Source organism: Pelmatolapia mariae, linkage group LG6 (genome assembly GCF_036321145.2).
Source record: "Pelmatolapia mariae isolate MD_Pm_ZW linkage group LG6, Pm_UMD_F_2, whole genome shotgun sequence".
In the NCBI taxonomy this organism is placed as follows: domain Eukaryota; kingdom Metazoa; phylum Chordata; class Actinopteri; order Cichliformes; family Cichlidae; genus Pelmatolapia; species Pelmatolapia mariae.
Window position 1 is genome coordinate 43,314,028 of NC_086232.1, and position 18,587 is coordinate 43,332,614.

General features: G+C 46.3%; 2 protein-coding genes across 3 annotated transcripts; one reads left to right on the forward strand and one right to left on the reverse strand.

Annotated features, from left to right (window-relative positions):
• Window positions 1–253: 253 nt before the first annotated feature.
• On the reverse strand, window positions 254–5,095 carry LOC134629584 (uncharacterized). The gene is made up of 5 exons (XM_063477053.1): window positions 5,014–5,095; window positions 3,241–3,471; window positions 3,061–3,168; window positions 2,228–2,774; window positions 254–1,043 (listed from the first exon to the last, which is right to left on the reverse strand). The coding sequence occupies exons 2-5, from the start codon at window positions 3,385–3,387 to the stop codon at window positions 808–810; spliced, it is 1,038 nt and encodes a 345-aa protein (XP_063333123.1). The 5' UTR covers window positions 3,388–3,471; window positions 5,014–5,095; the 3' UTR covers window positions 254–807.
• Window positions 5,096–5,098: 3 nt separating this feature from the next.
• Window positions 5,099–17,338, forward strand: patl1 (PAT1 homolog 1, processing body mRNA decay factor). Of its 2 annotated transcripts, XM_063477051.1 has the most exons (20): window positions 5,099–5,218; window positions 7,999–8,104; window positions 9,207–9,431; window positions 9,507–9,761; window positions 11,420–11,496; window positions 11,705–11,785; window positions 11,929–12,123; window positions 12,318–12,419; window positions 13,147–13,233; window positions 13,478–13,695; window positions 13,774–13,915; window positions 14,007–14,124; window positions 14,206–14,303; window positions 14,982–15,041; window positions 15,147–15,292; window positions 15,382–15,541; window positions 15,615–15,740; window positions 15,890–15,981; window positions 16,744–16,893; window positions 16,975–17,338. In XM_063477051.1, exons 1-20 carry the CDS (start codon window positions 5,204–5,206, stop codon window positions 16,994–16,996), a joined length of 2,475 nt encoding a protein of 824 aa, XP_063333121.1. In that variant the 5' UTR covers window positions 5,099–5,203; the 3' UTR covers window positions 16,997–17,338. The 2 variants fall into 2 exon arrangements, with proteins under 2 accessions (XP_063333121.1, XP_063333122.1); XM_063477052.1 differs by lacking the exons at window positions 5,099–5,218; window positions 7,999–8,104; window positions 12,318–12,419 and having other exon boundaries at window positions 9,286–9,431.
• Window positions 17,339–18,587: the final 1,249 nt, after the last annotated feature.

Below are 18,587 nucleotides of genomic sequence, written 5' to 3' on the forward strand. Positions count from 1 at the left end.
GCTGTTGTGTTGCCTTGTTGCTGGGATCAGAGCTGTTTATTGAACTCACTTTTCTCTGCGCTTCCAGCCTCAGGAGTTGAACCTGTGGAGAGAAATCTGTGGACTTCCCAGCCCACGCCTCATTCCCAAGACCCAATGTGAATATTTAGTCTCAAACATGACTAAAATAACCTACAGACAGTCTGTAATCTGATTACATTTCATGCTGAAATTTTTAGCTCTAGTTTTTAAATTATGTCAAACAATATTTGATTCAAAGTTTGAGTTTATTTTCCACTAAAAACAACCAAAACCAGTCTCACTGTGAGTGTGTGATCTCTGATGCTCCCGTCCTGACACACGCTCATATTACTTCGTCTTCTGGATTAAAATCGCTGCCCTGCTCTTTATTTTTCCGTTGCCGTGGTGAATCGTGGTATCGGAGCTCGATTGGTGATGGCTTTCTTTCTCCACTCGCGCTGATCTCAGGGTGAAATTAATCAGAGCTGACTTTGTGGAAGTGAAAACTCAGACTGAATCATCTGGAGCTAAAGCTGCTTCCTGGAACAGGAACCATCACATGAATACTGCACTGATTTTTAAAATGTAAGATTTCAGCGATCAGCACTTCAGTGTTTACAGATTCAGCTGGATGCATGAATGAATGCATAATGTGATTTTGGTCCAGTCTGTGTCAAACATAAAGCAAAAACACCTTAAAATCGTTTAAAAAATCATTTTTCCTCCAGTGTGGAAAACAGCACAGTGCACAGGCTGGAGTCCAGAAAGTCCACAGCTTTGTGTGACATTTGATACCATGTGCGAGTTTTAGAAGACATAATCCAGCATGACGTGCGTGTGCCGATAACTGGGAGCGCGGCGCCAAAACGTCGGAGTCCACCGTGGCTTCAGCTCCACGTCTCCGTCCACGTCTTCGCTCCACCAGCTGCCGAGTAACCAGAACAGACACTTGGCTGCTAAGTAGAGTGCTCCAGCGCCGAGAAGAAGCTTCAGGAAGCCAAAGTCCTCGCCTCCGCCCCGCTTCTTTGGTTTTCCGCTGAAAGCTGAAGACAGAAATTCAGAAAGTCTTTAAAATGTTACTCTTACAAAGGAGAGATGGTTTATCAAGAATTGTTTTACAGGTTCGATCCCACAGTCAGAAATGATCCCCGTCACCTGCCAGGCACCGAACTGCTCACGTTTGAGGATTATTTTTCAGTCTCTTTATTCTTTTTTTCTTTCATGATGTTTGCTGATGTCTCAAAAACATGAATCACCAAAACAGAAGGACAGAAAGCTCTACAGCTCAGAGACGGTGAACTGTCCCTTTAATGTTCCTCATTATCTAAAGTGTGACTGGAATCTGGCTCGCGGTGCTAGCAGCTCTGAACAATCACGTCTAAATATGAGAGCTTCATTTCTAGGTTCATGTCCAGAACTTTTACAGGAGCCAATTCTTCAGCAGACCCTACAGATGATATAAAAAGTGTACCCCCCACTGTTTGAATGCCAGGTTTTTGTTTTTGTGTTAAAAATGGGAACAGCACAACATCCAGATCAACAAAACTGGCTTCAGCAGAAGAAAATCTTGAAAAGCTCTTGAAGATCTGAGCCTGAGCCCAGAACTGGATCCAACAGACGGTCTGTGGAGCAATGAGATGTCCTCACGATCCCAGAGACGCTTTTGTGAGAAAGTGAGTAAATATTGCCAAGCTAGGATGACAGACTCCAACCCATGAAGTTTGAATGCTAAAGTAAAATCACAGATATGACACCAGCTCATTGTCTGTAGGGAAACACGTAAAATCCCCTGACACACATGGTTTGATTTTAAATAAATAGTAGAGGTTAAAGGTCACATTACATCATAAAGTCCTGGCATTTTAACAGGTGTGTACACGTTTTATACCCACTGTAGTTGCTGCTACAGCTCATGATCATTTGAAGCAGTTAAGTGGAAAACAACTGGACGTCTTTTTTTAAAACGTTTCACCTCATCACTGAGACTTCTGCACATCTGGATAAGACGTCCAGTTGCTTCCAACTCGAGTGCTTCTTGTGAAAGAAAACCAAAATGACAAATCATACCAACCAATGAAAATCTGGGTAAATAAAACCCCAAACAAAGCGCACATCTCAGCTTAACTCGGGCGACCTGACCAAAGAAGCCAGTCAGACATATTCCACATTTTCTGCCATTCAAAACTTTTACATCTGAAGCTAAACTGAACCCTGACTGCAGGTTTACCTTCACGAGGCAGCTTCCAGTAACTGTACGCTGGTAGTTTCCTGTAGTTAGCTGCAGGCCCGCTCTGTGCTGATGTGTTGTAGCTGTAGTGCACGTGCTGCTCGTAGCTGCTGGGATACCAGTAGAGCTGCTGCTGCTGTGTCGTTGCTGTGGATCTGCTGTAGTTCTGCACCACGCTGTAGGTTTGCTGAGCTGAAGGATCCGAGTAGGGGATCTCTCCTATGCCCTGGAGCACATTTACGTAGTAGCCCATCTGGATGAGGAAGCTGGTGAGGTCCAGCTGGGAGTTCTGCAGGGCCTGGATCAGTTCACAGCTGATTTCAAAAGTCCTGTCGAATCTGAACCTCCCAAAGGCGGCTGGGTCGTGCTCAGTGATGTACACCGTCTCCACCACCCGGGTCCTCACCCGGTAACCAATGATGATGCGATCGATGTTGGAGTTGTTGCTTCTGACACCAGACCGATAATTTTCCCTCACGTATGCCGGGAGGTTTGCAGAAGCAGGATAAGTTTCTGTGCTTAGGTTGCCAACCTCAAAGTACGTAACCTGGAAAGAGAGTAAAGATGGAGGGCAGAGGCTGTGCTGTTACAGGAGGAATAAAACAGCACTTTGCCCCTACAGTCCTACTCCCACCTGCACGCTCCCGCCTTTCCTCTTCTTCTCATTTCACCTACAATGAAATGTTTGCCCATTCAGGTTCCAGCTGAGAGCATGAAACCTCAAACTGAAAGTGAAGCGAGTGTTTTCACTGAACCATAACCAGCTGAGCGGTTCCCCTAACAGGAAGCAGACTGGTCTCTACCTGTGAAACTACCAAACAAACATGGCACACCTTACTCCTGCTCTTCCTGGGCCTGCTCAGAACAGGAAGGAGCTCCTCCATGTTTCCAAACAGGTGGAAGCCGAAGTTCCCGTTCTCCGGCTGACAGTCCGACACCAGCTGTGGAAACACATCAGCTGTTAGTCTGATTCTCACACACACACACACAGACACACACAGACCTGATCTTACCTTCATGGTGACCACCAGCTGGACGACGTCGCAGGTCACACACTGGTTGGAAAACCAAAAGAGCAGCTGGAGGCCGTGTCGTGGAAAAGGACGGCCAAACCCCGAATACATCAGGTTCTCCAGAGTGCAGAGCTGCCACTGAACCATGGTGGAGCTCAACACGCAACACACTCACACACATGCAAGTATTCAGGAGCTCTGCTTTCACTGTGAGGAGGCACTGCGCTGTTTCTGGTAAAAATGCAAAAACTGCACTTTGATGTATTGTTTAAATTCCAAGTGTGCATCAGTGCTGAGCCAGTGCACAGCTGTTATTATGTAAAGACGCGCTCGCACAGTTATAACTAAAAAAATAACAAAATAATCAGAGTTAAAGATAAGAAATGTATTTCAGTAAATATGTGGTAATATTACAGCTCTACTGTGGGATAAAACACACAACAGCATCTCATTTTTGCACATTTACAATTTTACTTTTTCACTCAGAAATACACACACGTGTAAAACTCTGCAGATACAGTACTGTGCAAAAGTCATGAGTCACTCATTTCTTTATATTTTACTGAGAAAATAGGAAAATTATATTATTATATTTTAATAATATTATACTATTAATAATAATGTAATATAATATTATTATATATTAGTTATTTAAAATAGGCAATTTACTGAAAAGTGCACATAAATGGATGAAAATGATTATACATAAAGCTAAAACAGAGTTTGTACAACTCTAATGAGACTGAAGGTGTTATTGCATGAAGGATCAAACTCTGATTGTACGTTTCTATTCTCATAATTCCAACAATTAAAAAAAATTAAAATGCAGCCTTGCTATGAGCTCAACAAACATCAGCAAACACACAAACCGTTTGTCTCACAGTGTGTTGCAGCTAAAGGTGCAGCTGCTTATTTCACAGGGAGAGAAAAGAAAGAGCGAACTTCACTCAGAGATGGAGAAAGATAAGAAAGAAGGACAGGAGAGGAAGAAGAGAGCTTAGAGTTAAAGGGAAGGATGCTCTTTTAAAGCTCACATGGAAGTCCTCGTGTTATCAAATCTGTACATGTCACATGATGTTTGTTCATATAAACTGAGGCAGACTAAGTGTTTCACTTTTACTCGAGTAAAGAATTTGAATCAGTATTTGAACTTTTGGTACAAATGACTGTGACACTAACACTAAACAACTAAACAAATGGGAACGAATGCTCGGTCAGGCTGCTGGTAACAAAGTGCCTAAAGAAGCAACTTAAAATGTATTTTCTGCTGAGCTGGCTGTGATGAGTCAGAGTTGGGCGGCTTAACAAGCCAGGAATAAAAAAAATCATTCCTCTGAAAACAAGTGCACAAGCACAAGTGCAAAAACAGCCCACTGTGGAGACCTGCTGCTCAGGACTACTTTAAAACATCACAACAAAGTCTGGCTCGCAGGGAATAATCTAAAGGAATAAGGGGTGGCTCGGGACTTTGGCACAGTACTGTATAGTTGTAATATTAATCATTTAATCATTTACATTATTCCTGTATTATGGCTTGTTTTCGACGAATGAAATCACTGAGTTCATTAAAACATTTATTCCAATAACACAACACTGAGCTGAGCCATTATAAAGCAGTTCCTTATTTCTAAAAAAAAAAAGCTTCATGATAGTCATAGAATGGTGATCTAGTCCAATGAAGCTATTAAATAATGATTTTAAGCAAACGGCGAGCTGTAGTGCAGAGAAAATCGCTGCTGTAAAGTCTGATGTGCTGTTTTCTTCTTTATTTACCGTTTTTGTTGTTTTCTCGCTCTGTTTCCTCATTTTCAGGAGGCGCGCTACAGCCCGGAGCGCGAACGTCAAATACGCGCTCGTTCACGTGGTTCCGTAACGTGGGTCCTAGAGGACGTCCTCTGCTGGCGTCATTTGCGCGCCGCCTAGCTTCCCATGCACTCTCCTTTTCCCGAAAGCCTGCGGATAGATGTTTCGATTTCAGGTGAGTGTAGCTCTGTGGAAATAATCAGGTGTGTTTTTCCCGAGGAAGAGTTCCGGAGAGCTCACGGTGACCACAGAGCGCGCGCTGTACGTGCTCAGCGTTCACTATTGTTTATGCGGCTGAACTCGGTGCGGCCTGCGAGGCAGCCCGCTTTCCTGGTGCTGAACCGGGACGGCGAGCCCTGTCTCGGCCCGTGTGGTTTACAGCACTGTACAGTAAACCAGCGTCCGCTGTGACAGTCCGGAGTGTCGCAGCGGCCCTGACTGTGTCGTATTCGGCCTCTGAGGGCAGCAGCTAATCGACGCGAGTCATACGCGATATCACGTCAGCATTAGCATTGCGGCTAACAGGCGCCTCTGTTAGCTGCAGGGTGCCAGAGTGCTGTGATAAGAAACGTTATTGTTCCCAGCAGGTAGTTTAAAAATGGAAGGCTACTAATGGCTTGTCTTGTCAGTACCGTAGTGTTCGTGTTTTGAGTTCATCTCCTCTGCGTTTCATGTTTTTCCCAGTGAAAGCAGGGTCATTGTCTCAGCTAGCTACTGCTAGCATTTGGCCAGTGGTCAATGCTACTCCTAGTATTTACTTACATGCTATAAATGCCAACTCAAGCTGAGGCGTTTCTTTTGCAGCTCAGTTTAGCACACTTTGACCACTCCAAGGCCCAGTGTCGGTTTGAATCAGACTTTCTGGCACCTTCTGGATGTGTTAAATAAAAGTAACTGTCATCACAGGTCCATGTGGCCCTGACAGCACACTGATGATCAGCCAGTTTATACAAGATAATAACGGTGCTGGTCAGCTGTAAGCTCCAGCAGTTAGTCAGCATTTTATTCATAAAATGAACCGTCGTATAACAAATCTGTCAGTTGCTCGACAAGAATTAATTTACTGCTGCCTCTGAGGACATGCGCAGTGTTTGGTAGGCATGGATCCAGTTTTTTCCAGCTCCGTTTGGATCCAGATACCAACACTGCAGCTTAAGGTATCTGCTAGATATCTACTGATCTGATACAAGTGCTAAAGGAAGTTATGTTCCTCACTGCGAGGAAGAGACTGACTATCAATCTCTATGCTTAAGACATCTGGCTTAACTTTAAAATTGTATCCTGACCTTTGTAAGGTGACATGGCCACCGTGATCACACCTATTGATTTTCAATCCTCGAAGTGAAGATTTTCACCGTGGGCTGTCTGTCACAGGTCCTTACACAATAAGCTTGCCCGAGTACTCCTCGTTCCTGACCGCTAGAATGACCACATTTAAAAAGTAAACGTAACAGTGGGAACATAACCCCCTCCCTCACACGGTCCCGAGCTACTATACTTCCCAGCACAGTTCCTGAGCCTGGATAAAGTGGAGGGTTTCATCAGGAAGAGCACGTAGTACAAGACAGCAAAAAAATAAAAATAAATATTGTCATCATTTACTTAGATTCAGAGTAAAGCGTGCAAGGCTGCTGCACCTGCATTGTTTGGTGCAATCGTTGCAGTTTCTCTGAATGTATTTTTGAGACCTGTGGGCCGTCTTTGATACGTTTTTCTATATTGCAATCAAGCCTCTGCTGAGAAATTTGTGAAGCTCTTTCAGTTCCTGCGGTAAAGAGTAACGATGCACCCGGATCAATAACAAGATTTATTTGGCGGTATGGATGCTGCTGTTTACTTTCGGCTGCTCCATTAGTTGCAAAGAGGACGCACAGATTTATGCCGAATGTCCTTCCTGGCACAATTCTCTCGTTTATCCCGGCTGATGACGGACACTATGAGAGCACTGGCAGGAGGAGACCCCGAGCAGACCCAGAACGTGATGACAAATGAAGTCTTTTGGCTGCTTTGGGAGGATGTAGGTGTCCTCCAGAAGACTGGAGGAGGTTACAGGGGAGAGAGGAGTCTGGGAGTCTTTGTTTAGCTCCTGAGAACCCGTCTGGATAAGCATCGGAAAATTGATGAACATTTTTAAATATCATTTTATTTTCCAATAGCAATATTCAGCCAATCAATCAATCAATCAGCAAATGAGACGATGTTTAACAGCGTCAGCTTGTGTTTAATGTCTCATCAGTTTTACAGCAGCTGAATCAGGATCATCCCTCACATGGAGGAATGACCCTGAAGCAGCAGGACATATTTTCAGCAATAATATTTGTGTCACTAGTAAAAACACGTCAGCTTTTGTGAATTGATTGTTGACTAATCTCTGACGAGACTCACTGAACTGGTTGTGTGTCAGATTGGACACACCCAGAGGATGCTTTTGATTGCAGAGCTCTGAGAATGAATAAGATCGTGGATCTGATTTACTATAAAGGTCTGATGGAGCCGCGTGTCGAGCAGGAGCACCCGCACGATTTAGAGGCCAAGAGGATTTTCTCATGCTGATGGAGAAAGGGCTTTGGATAACAAAATATCTGCAGCTGTTTCTGTAGAAATTATAATAATATTAATAATAATAAATTTTATTTATAGGCACCTTTAAGACCCTCCAGCTCACCTTACAATAGTACAATAACAGTAGCAATATTATAAAACATAGCAAAATAAAAATTAAACATAAGGTTGAAAAAAAGCATGAAAGTATAAAAGCTAAGCAAGATAAAATTACACTAAGACAGAATCATGGTGAAGGCTGTGCTGCTCTGAGTTTTGAGATGAGATTTAAAAGTGTTGAGACATTATTTTATAGAGTCACAGATTATTCTGACGTCCCAGTCGCAGCTGTTCGGTCACCTCGTCTTTCACATCTGTAGATCTTTTCATCCCTCTTGTCCTCCTTTATTTTAGTCCCTGGATGAAGACTGTATGCTGGAGGAGGAAGATGATGGATTGATAGAAGACGAAGATGAAATCGATCAATTCAACGATGACACTTTTGGAGCCGGGGCCATCGGTAAGAAAGAAACATCTTTTGTTTTTCCAGTCTGACTCTGTTGTCTAGACGAGGTGAGGTTGCACTGTGGATCTGTCCTGTCAGATCTCCTGGATGTTCGTATTAAACACGCCTGGCTAGTTTTTTCCTGCTCTCAGGTCTGTTGTGCACTGAGGCCTCGTGTAAGAAACACTGGTGTCACTTTGTGAACAAAGCTGCTCAAACGCAGTCTAACAATAACAAAATGGAGTAAACCAATGAGCAACATAGGTTCTCACAATGATTGATAAAAGTTTCTTTGCTGTTGTGGAGCGTGCAGTGAAATGTTTGAACCATGAAACTGAGTTAGCTCTACGATAGCCACGTCAGCGCGTCAGGAACAGGGTCAGGTCCTTCAGTTAGCTCGTAGCGTTTCTCAGACTCTGTTTGCTCTGACAGGCTGATGACTGAGAGGGTGACTTATACCCTGATTATCTTTGAGCGTCTGCAACAACATCTGCTTTTTATTAGCACAGAGGCTCGGCTGTTCTCACCTCCTTTCATTCATTGAGGAAAGACTGAATGTGCTGCTGAAGCATTTAACCACGAACAAGTCATTGAACCAAGGATGACATGTAGGCCACAGTTTCACTGGACTCTTCATTGTTACTGGAGAGAAACTCATAATGATTTTATATATTACTGGGGAGCTAAATCTGTAATTTATTGGTAGATTTGTATCAGTAAGCTTTAAAATAAATGTTAGAACATTTAGACTCTCAAATCGGTGGCTGCTGTCAGCCTGGTTCTTTATTATAAGGAGCGTGGTGCTGCTCGACTGCAGAGAAACCTTATTTTAGATCACACGAGCTCAGTTTCTATATGACAGCGCTGCCGCTCGTTTAGAGCGCCGGTATACTCTGATATTTTCCAAGAGGCCCCATAAATGAGGAGGTCACATGTACGTGGGACCTGTGAGGGTTTGAAGGCGCTCAGTGTGTTTATGAACACGGATTCTCATCCTCACGTCTCTGCTTTTATTTTGTAGGATGGTTTGTGTCTTTGCATATTTGTCTGTGGTGACCTTTGACCTTTCACATGTGATTTGGGGCTGCACAGATTTGATGTTCCCTGTTTGTTCCAGATGACGACTGGCAGGAGGAACACAAGCGCCTCGCCGAGCTCGATGAACGGGACGGGTTGGGGGCGGGGCTGGGGTTCGGAGGAGGGGGGATGGGAGGGGACTCAGACTTGAGCACAAGCGAGCGCCCGTCCTCCACCCGAATCCCTTCTGTAGTCCATCCCCCTCCACCATCATCCCTTGCTTCCCTCAGCTTCTCCTCTTCCTCGTCTGGACTGCCGCCATCAGGTAGGTGATGTCATCTACCGCTGAAGCATCAAGTGGAGGTCGGCGTGTTTTAAAGTCTGTAATCTCTCGCTTCAGATGTGGAGGATCGAGTGGGGGAGGGGGACTTGGCCGAGTCTCTGGCCAGGCTGATCCTGGACGCCGACCCGGCCATCGCTGGAGTCGGGGCGGCCGAGAGACCCGGTCCATCCCCCAGCTCTTCAGGATCCGGCCTCTCCGCCCTGCGGGGGCTGGACCAGCCCAGAGTCCTGCCGCAGCCCTCCCCCATCCCGCCCCCCACGCAGCCACACCAGCATCCCCAGCACCAGCTGCCCCCCGGGCTCCCTGCGGCAGGTGAGAATCAGTCGACCGCTTCGCATCTCTAGAAGGTCTCAGATTCACTGAGCTCAGTGGGCTTTATTTTTATAGATTTCATGTCGCTGAGATTTTAATTTTGTGTGTGTGTGTGTTAGTGTTAGTGTGCGCGCTCTGACTGTGGATCTGTTGTCACATGACTGTTGGTCACAGTTGATTCGTAGCGTCTGTCATTTGGTCTCTTTTATATGAGCTGGTTCGTGTGAGCAGCTTCATTTTGGGGAATTTAAATGTTGAATAAGTTGATGAAATTTCACATTTTTAAAGATGCACTTGGTTGTTTTCTTTGATCGATCTGTTGTCCATCAAAGAGTCGTTGTAAGAAAGCATGGCTTCTTAACCTACCGGCAGATAGGGCTGCTCAATTAGTCGAATTTTAATCGTGATTACGATCTGGGCTTTCAACGATCATTAAAAATGACTGAGCCGATTATTAGCTCCTCCTCTCGCACTGCTCCGTGTGGCAAATCGAGCGCACCTCTCTGCGTTTCGAACACGCGTCACAACAATTAAGAGGACCCGAGGGGAGCTCGGAAAGCTAAGCAGAAGTTATTTGGTGAGGAGAGGATAATGGCTGCTGAAGAAAGAATGCCGTTGGTTGAAAAGAGAGGTAAAACGACTTCAGTGGTGTGGAAACATTTTGGGTTCGCGGAGTCAGACGTGGATCAAGTAGACATAGTGTGGAAACTTTGCTACGGTGTCGTAGCTGCACCACAGAGCAACACTACAAATTTATTCAATCATTTGAAGACCGCTCACAAAGTGACATACGATCAAACAATGAAGGAACATAGAGAAAAACTCTTGACAACACCTGCTTCATCCTCACAGACTTCCATTCACGCTCCCCTGTACAACGCGACTAAATATCCCAGCAGCTCCCAGAGACACAAGGAGATAACAAACGCGGTAACGTTTTCCTCGCCAAAGACCACTGCTCAATTAACACAGTGAACAACCAGTATTATGCAGTATTTTGAAGTTCACTAAACATAGATGTTTACATTTTTCATTTATTTTTTATATTGCAAACATTTGCACTGTTATCAGTATTTGCACACTATTTTATATTATTTTTTGACATCTTTAAAGCCATTATTCAATACATTGTTATTGTTAAATAAATATCGTCAAATAATCGAGATCTCAATTTCAGTGAAAATAATCGTGATTATCATTTTTGCCATAATCGAGCAGCCCTACCGGCAGATTTTGGAGCCTAAAGGGTTGATTTTGAATTCGTGGCTGCGATGCTCAGAGCAGACGTACCTGCTGTTTGCTTTCTGCATGTCGGGAACTAAGAAGGTAAAACCAGGTGTCATTTTCTGCCTCATGAGAAACGCCGGTATCCGAAATTTGGAAAAGCCTTTCACACACTTGGAGCAAGAAAGTATTTGTTTTAATGCTTGACAATAAAACTGAACAGAAGCAGAAAAAGCGAGCACCTCGTGTGAGGCTGCAGCGCTGCTGTGCTCTCTGAAACTGCCGGGCAGTTTCCCAAAGAGATTCCCGCTCTAGGATCAGGCCGGCAATGACTCCGTGGTTCTGCTGTTCAGTCTGCAGCTTCAGTTCACATTAGCTCCAGAAGCATGCTGTGTGTTTGCCCTGTGTGACTGAAACCTGCTGTTGTGCTTCAGGCCTTCCTCCCTCGTCCATGCTCAGCTACCAACAGCAGCAGCACTTGCTGCGCAGAGGCACCGCTCCCATGGGCCAGGTCAGTGTTTTTACCTTCATGTGCAGTATCAGACTTTGCAGCGTGGCAAAATGTTTTTGAAAAAAAATTAAATTGAATCATGCACCAAAAATCTACGAACAGGTGGATTTAAGGTTTCCTGTGTTTAGTCAGATCACTGCAGCAGAATCAGTTTCAGCCTGATGTGCATGAAGTGTTTGTTTCTTGAATCTCTGCCTGTCTCTCATAGATGAGCTCTCACAGTATTTGGGAGAACAGCATGGGCTTTGGCCCCGTGAGCGTCGCCCCGGGATTGGTCACACACATGGAGGTTAAACTTTACTCTTCTTATGGGATATCTAACTGTTCATCGCCAGTTTAGGTGTTAATTCTAGGATCAAAAATAAAGAAATGAACGACTAAATACATTTATGTAGTTATTGTTTATATTTTTATTCATATTTTTGTCTTCAGGATAATCCACTCATGTCTATAATCAAAGAGGTGGGCCATCCTAAACGAGCTCCTCAGGGCAGGAACGATGAGGATCTGTCAGAGAGGGTTCCTCCTCCACGCTCTTCTTCCCCTGTGATTGGCTCCCCTCCGGTGAGGGCGGTGCCAATCGGGACTCCACCCAAACAGCCGATGAGCCACGCGCTGAATCACCAGGTCAGAAACAGGAAGTCTTCCTGCTGGGTGTCCCTCCCTGCTGTGATCAGTGAACACGTGTTTGTGTCGCAGGATTTAAACGTTGCCATGGCGCCGAGATGTGCTTTTAAAGTTACGAAGCAGCACAGCAGGCGTCCGGCTGCGTGTAATGGCTCCGTCTCTGTTAACCCCGCCCTCTGTGTGTGTTTGTGTAGATCCACCATCCCACAGCGGTCCACGTGAGAGCCCCGGTCCAGCACAGATACCCCGCTCCTTTCCCCGAGCGTCTGTCACCCAACACCCTCCTCAACATTGCTGTGAGTGTTTCCTCTCCACCCGCTGCCCCCGGCTCTCTGCTCGTCTGCATCAGTCAGCAGACTCCTGCGCTCAGGACGGTGCGCTGCAGTGTGTTTACAGGCCAAATAGAAAAGACATCACAGGTTTATTTTTGACAGGAATCATACTGGTGATGATTTTATGTGGTTTTTATTTACCCACCATGGAACAATAAAAGTCCCCGGCTAATATCACTGTTTCCTGTATTTGTTGATGAGCTAGCAGCTGATCGTGTGGTGACCTCCACCAGCACCTGGATCAGGTGGTTCAGCACTGAGCTGATGGAGGCTGCAGGGTGGAGCTGTGTGATTTGGTCTTTTAGTGATTATGAAAACAAAGAATCACAATGAAATGATTGCACTTCGTATTGTAGCTTAATCGGGATGACTGAAGAGCGTTCAGTCTGTGTGGGGTGATGACATCAGCAGGTTTCTGTAGGTGAACCTGTGGAGGCGGAGCCTCTCGGTCACCACCAGGGCTGTGGATGAAAATACTTGAACCTGTGACTGTGGACCGCTCAAGCTGCTGTGTGCAGTCGCACCCACAAAGGTCCAGGAAGGACCCGTCTCGGTTTATAAAGGCGTGAATCATATTTACAGCTTCGGGGTCAGGCCAGCTGTTAGCTCTGACTTTAGTTTTCCTCACAAACAGCGCGGTCATGTGACCTCATCACCGTGTTTTATTCTCACGTCACTTTTGTGTTGTCAGAACTCTCCTCTGTGTCGCGGCCCGTTCCCCCCCAGAGTCGGTCCTGTTCTGTCGCAGATTCAACGCGCCCAGCTGCTCAACTCTCAGGTCAGACGCGCACACACACACACACACACACACACTGGCAGACACACACACATACATGCATGTTATTACTTATATATGTGACGTTGTTGCATACATACACACATGATGTTATTGCATGCCTGTTATTACACATGTTATGTTGTTATTACTTACATGTTAGGCTACCCCGTTAAGCGTGATCGATGACATGTCAGCTAACGCTCCCTCACAGCGTCTCAGGTTCTTGACTGTCCCGTGTGTCCAGGTGGCAGGATTTCCCCGCGGCGGTCCTCCTCCTCTGCTGCCAGGCGGTGGAGGTTTCAGGCCCTTCTTCGGAGGCCCTCCTCCTCCCCACGGTCACCGAATGGGCCCCCCGCCACCTCACGGGCCCCCTAACCACGCGCCACCGATCCGGCACAACACCACTCACCTTCACCCACAGCACCGCCGCATGCTCACACAGCGCATGCAGAGCCGAGGAGGGTAAGCAAGCGCGCGAGAAACGCAGCCTGCTCATTGGTCGAGCCAACACGCGGTCATCGTCTTGTTGCGTCTGTGCAGGGACCGCAGGCCCGGGATGGACCGGCGCAGCAGAGACCCCTACAGCAACCTGATGACTCAGAAAGAGAAGGAGTGGGTGACGAAAATCCAGATGATGCAGCTGCAGAGCACAGACCCTTACCTGGATGACTACTACTATCAGGTGGGTTTCACCGACGCTTGCTCCAGGTAAAGCAGCCCCACACGAGTCGGTGTGATGGTTGTTCATGGTGTGTGTGTCCGTGTGTGTGTAGAACTACTATGAGAAAATGGAGAAGCGTCAGGAGAAAGAACGAGACAGCAGCAAGAAGGAGCACACCACCAAGCTCATCACTCCTCAGGTGGCCAAGGTGGAGCACACCTACAGACCAGGTAACCAACACCGGCGCTTCGCTGCGTGATGTCACATGTCCCGCTGCTCGATCAGCTGCTCTGACACGGGTCTGTCTGCAGTTCAGTTTGCAGGCTCTCTGGGTAAACTGACGGTCTCCAGCGTCAACAACCCCCGCAAGATGATCGACGCCGTGGTGACGACTCGCTCAGACGACGAGGTTTTTATTTCTTTCTACATTCAAACGTTTTTATGACGACGCCGCTTCAGCTGCACTTTATTCTGAAAGTTTGCTTTATAAACAAAAATGGAGGCTCAGATGAGAGCGGGTTGTTTCTTTAGACCAGCTGACGATCAGATCGTACAAGAACAAAAACACGTTGTGAGACCATGAAGCAGCTGCAGGATCTCCAGAACTTCAAATGCTGCTTGAAACTTGGTGAAATGTTTGATCACATGATCAGGAAGCTGCCTCGTGATTGATCGAATCAGAAAAACAGAATTCTGATTAAGAGTCGGCTCTATTATTCAGAGCTGGAAATGAGAATAAATGAGGCTGGTATGGCACTAAATACATCAGTGTTTCCCTCACATGTATGTTTGTATGTCGCTCTGGGAGAAACCTGAGTCGTTGCCTTTAGCAGACGCTGCTAACAGCCTGTCGGTCCAGCAGCTCCACTCGAGGTCGGATGTGCAGCACAGCTGGCAGTCGGTGTTACAGTGGATCAGTGTCCCTGTGAAACGAGCTTCAAATTGTCCTGAATCCAGTCCATCCACCAAACCCAGCAGTCAGATAGAAAAATGTGACACAGCAGCTGTTTGGTTCTTTCTTTCGAATCCTGAAGTGTTTTATCAGGTTTCAGCTCCTGTTGATCTTTTTGTTTCTGTTTTCTTGAAGGAGAAACGAGAGAAGCAGGTTTGGAATAAGAGGCGACAAATCCTCTACACGGTGGAGAAGGTAGGACGAGCAGAGCCGTGCACGACAGGATGTTCACGCAGACGGCAGGAAACGCTTCGAGAAATGTAACCATGTCTCCCTTCCTCCTCCCCCTCCGCCCTGCAGATGTACAGTTTGCTGTTGGAGGTTCAGGACTTTGAGAAGCGCTTCGTCCAGGCGCCGGAGGAGGACCGCGAGGCTCTGCTGGAGCAGCACAAGAGCAACACGGAGCAGCTCTGCAGCTCGCTGCGGGAGAAAGAGTGGGACGACAGGTAGGAGGGGGCGGCCCTTACTCTGTCCAATCGGCGCCGTTACAGGCGGCTCAGCGGTGTAACGTGTTTTCTTCTCCTCCTCTGTGAAGAGTGAGTGACGAGCAGTGTGTGATGATCATGTCAGTGAGGAAGGGCAAGCGGCTCATCTCCCGGCTCCTCCCCTTCCTGCCTTCAACGCAGGCTGCTGCTGTTGTCATGGCAATTGCCCGCAACCTTCCCGCTTTAGCCAAGAAGGACAAACAGGACCAGGTAACCCCCCGCAGGATGTGACATCACTTTCACCTGTGTCTGTGCGGCGTTAACGCCTCTGCTCTGCGTTCAGGTGCTATGCTGGTTGGTGGAGCCGGTTTCTGCAGTGATCCAGTCGTTGTCGAGCGCCTCCCTCACAGATCTGCTCCAGGAGCTCCAAGGCAGCGAGGGCCAGCTGGCCACAGTGCTGCACAACAAGGTACTTTTCTTCTCCTTCAGTATATTTGATGTTGTCAGAGTGATGCGTTGGCTCTGAGAGCCGGTTTGGGGGGATTTTTATTTATTTATTTTTTAACAAACTGATGTTCGTCCACGTGTGTTCACGTGCACACGCCTGTTTCTGTCCAGTTTGGCGTGACGCTGCTCTACGTGATCCTGAGTGAAGGTGAGAGGATGCAGAGCTCCGACCCAAACTGTCAGCTCATGGACGACAATCGATGGTGAGCCGTGCGTGTGTGTCGTTTTTAATATTCTACCATATAATTGTATTCAGAGGATTCACTTACGCCTCTGCTCGGCTACTTTTCATGTGTAGTGCTGTGCAAAAGTCTTGAGTCACCCCTCATATTTAATATTTTTAAAGCGGTCTAAGCAGCACCTCGTCAAAGGTCTGTCAAAGATTTGAACAGTGTTGGCCTAAACTTGTTTTCAGTGTCGTTCTTGTAGCTGAATGTTTTCACTGTTTAGCCACCTGATGCTCAGCCAGTGCTGTGTCTGCACATAACGGACAGATGAACAGTTTCAGGTTTTCTCTGTTACCAGCAGCCTGTCACAACACAGCTGGAAACTTGGCCTCTCAGTATGGTGCGCACTTTGTTCTTAAAACAATCAGAACAGAAGTTTGCACCTTAACATCTAAGTCAGCGTAAAAGGATTGCTGCATGTAATAAATGATATTAGAATTAATTTGGAAGAATGTTTCAAATACTTTTGGTTTATTTTTTATAAAAAAGTAGTTAAAAATCTTCCAGAATTAACTGAACCTGTAATACCAGTTACCACCACAAGATGGTGCAGTGAGTCATGTGATCTTCATCATCCAGAGTCATGAGCTGATCTGTGGTAAAGTCGGATCAGCTGAAAAGTTAAAAGATGAACTCCTCTCCATACAGCTGCTGGAGAACAGCGCCCCCTGGTGGGGAAAGTTTGATGTGATTCGTGCTAATGACAGTGAGCATGACCCCGCCTCTCTCCTCCCTCAGGACTGAGTTGGTGTTTTCGGTGACGAGGGAGCTGCTCAGCGTCCCCTCCTCGTCCCTCTCTCCCCCCCTCTTCACCCCTCCCAACCTGCTCTCCCTCTTCTCGCGCTACGTGGACCGGCAGAGGCTCGAGCTGTTACAGGACAAGCTACAGTAAGTGAGCGGCGGACGAGCGACGGCGAGAACACGAGAGGGGCAATGTTAAACTGACGTTTTATCCTGTGTCTGTTTCAGGATCTCTGCTTTGTCCAGGTAGAAGTTACTACACGCATCCACGCTGCCCCTCCCCCACCCGCCCACCCGATGCAGACCTGTTGTTTTTGTGTGTGTGTGCGCGTGTGTGTGTGTGTGTGTGTGTGTGCGCGCGCGCGCTCTCGAAGTGAAGCCACAGGGGATGATTTTAATCGAGCAGAATCTTTAGTCACTTTTGTTTTTCTGTGTTTAGTGTGTGTGTGTCTGTGTGTGTGTGTGTGTGTGTGTGAGTGTGTGACAGCGACACTCAGCGTCTGAATGGGGACAAAAATTAATGAAATCTGCATTTTTAAGTATCTTGTTTACGAATATGTCTGTGATGATCCTTCAGATTAAAGAAAGTATTTCTATTATATAAAATCTCGTCTCTTTCTGCACACGTGCAAACGCTCCGGACGATTCAGTCCAATCACAGATCCAAAAACTATCAGTAATGCAAAAATGTGATGTTAAATGTTGTTCTGGTTAATGCACTGATATTTTTGATTTGCATGAGAAACGATATTCTGCCCAGGTGAGTTATTCACAGGTAAATCATATGAAGGTCACAGAGTGTGGGCTTTCTGTGAGGAAGCCTCGGGGTTTCCCCACGGATGATCTGATATCGTCGTGTTGGTGTTGTTCCCAGATCATCATTGCAAGTGACCAATCACATTGTTGTGACGTTATTCTTTTGCGCGCCAAGCCATTCGTGCATTTATGAAATTCCAATGTTGCAAGGACAGTATCAATTCTGCTTGCCGTTCATTAAAGGGTTAAGGTTAGGGTCAGGGTCCGTTGATCGGTGGACAGAGGCGGTTTCTCGCAGCTTAAGTACAGTTTTTTTTTTTTTTTTGTTTTACGGCGGTTTTTCCCGAAGTCGCAAAAGTATGACGTCGCAATGTTGATCCTGGAACAACATTTAGTGTGATGATCTGGGAACAACACCAACACGACGATATCAGATCGTGCGTTTCCCCACGTCAGTCACCTCTTCTCAGGGTTTTAGATAAGAAACCAACAAACAGGCCCAACGCCGACTGACCAATCAGGTCTCTGGCAAACGCCCAGTTTATGGGATTTAAATACCAAAAAAGTCTTTATTTTATTTTTTTTATCATGAGCTCTTTTTATTGTTAACTTAGAGGGAGGATATCTCCTTATTAAACCCAGAATTTGAGCCATGACCCAGAATACTCCGTCCGTCTGTCGGCGCCTCTGCGGTCGATGACCTTTCAGGATTGTCTGGTCCAGCGTTGTGTCCTCGGCTCTCACCCGCTGCGCCCTGATGAAGATGGCAAAACAGAGAAGAGTTTCAGTCTGGTGTGGAACCACATCTGTGTTCAAGCGTGTCCATGTCTGTGTGACGTAGGTGAGCGTAGCTTTCAGGTCTGACAGGTGGAGCGCATTAATGGGTCAAATGAAAACGCCGCTGTATGAGGGGGGGTTACAATCTACGTTGAGCCAGAATGCATCAGATGTCAGGAAAATGTGACGCATTCTTGAAACGATGAAGGAGATTTTCAAAGTATCTAAAAATTCAAAATGATCAAATGTGAAATTTACAGAAGTTTTCAGACACTCGACTGAGAACTTTGGAGAAGCACCTTTGAAGG